Genomic DNA, 435 nt, shown 5'->3' on the forward strand with positions numbered 1-435 from the left:
GGGGGGGGGGGGGTGTATCTGCAACAATAGAACTACATGAAATAGCAAGTTCAATTTGGTGATAGAACTGGGGATCTATCAGCAATTAACCCCACAAAGTTTCTTTTATTAACTAAGTTAACCTGCAGGATATTCTGCCATGTCTCCTCCGCGCAAGTCAATTTTTGAGTCAGGGGATCCCAATGAAATCCAGAATTTGTCTTCATGATTGTCTCAACAGGTTCTAGTCGTCTTCTCCAATTTTTCCATTTGTTGTAAACATATTCATACTTAAATTGACAACTGAACTTGGCTTCAAGAACTGGAATGACATTCTGTTGTATTATATGCTTTTTAAATGTTGCATTTCGTTTTCTATTCCCATTCTTGGCCTCCTCTACAAGCAAGCGGAGCAACTCATCTTCCATCTCTGGTGTCCACTTGAAATAATCCAAC

General features: G+C 39.5%; 1 protein-coding gene across 1 annotated transcript in view; it reads right to left on the reverse strand.

Moving 5' to 3' along the window:
• Positions 1-429, reverse strand: part of LOC109843288 (uncharacterized protein At2g29880-like) — a 1,401-nt gene extending 972 nt beyond the window's left edge. The window contains exon 1 of the mRNA XM_020412220.1: positions 123-429. Coding sequence (XP_020267809.1) covers positions 123-407 — 285 coding nt within the window. The 5' untranslated portion in view covers positions 408-429. The remainder of the gene's footprint in view (positions 1-122) is intronic.

This window comes from Asparagus officinalis, chromosome 5 (assembly GCF_001876935.1).
Source record: "Asparagus officinalis chromosome 5, Aspof.V1, whole genome shotgun sequence".
NCBI lineage: Eukaryota > Viridiplantae > Streptophyta > Magnoliopsida > Asparagales > Asparagaceae > Asparagus > Asparagus officinalis.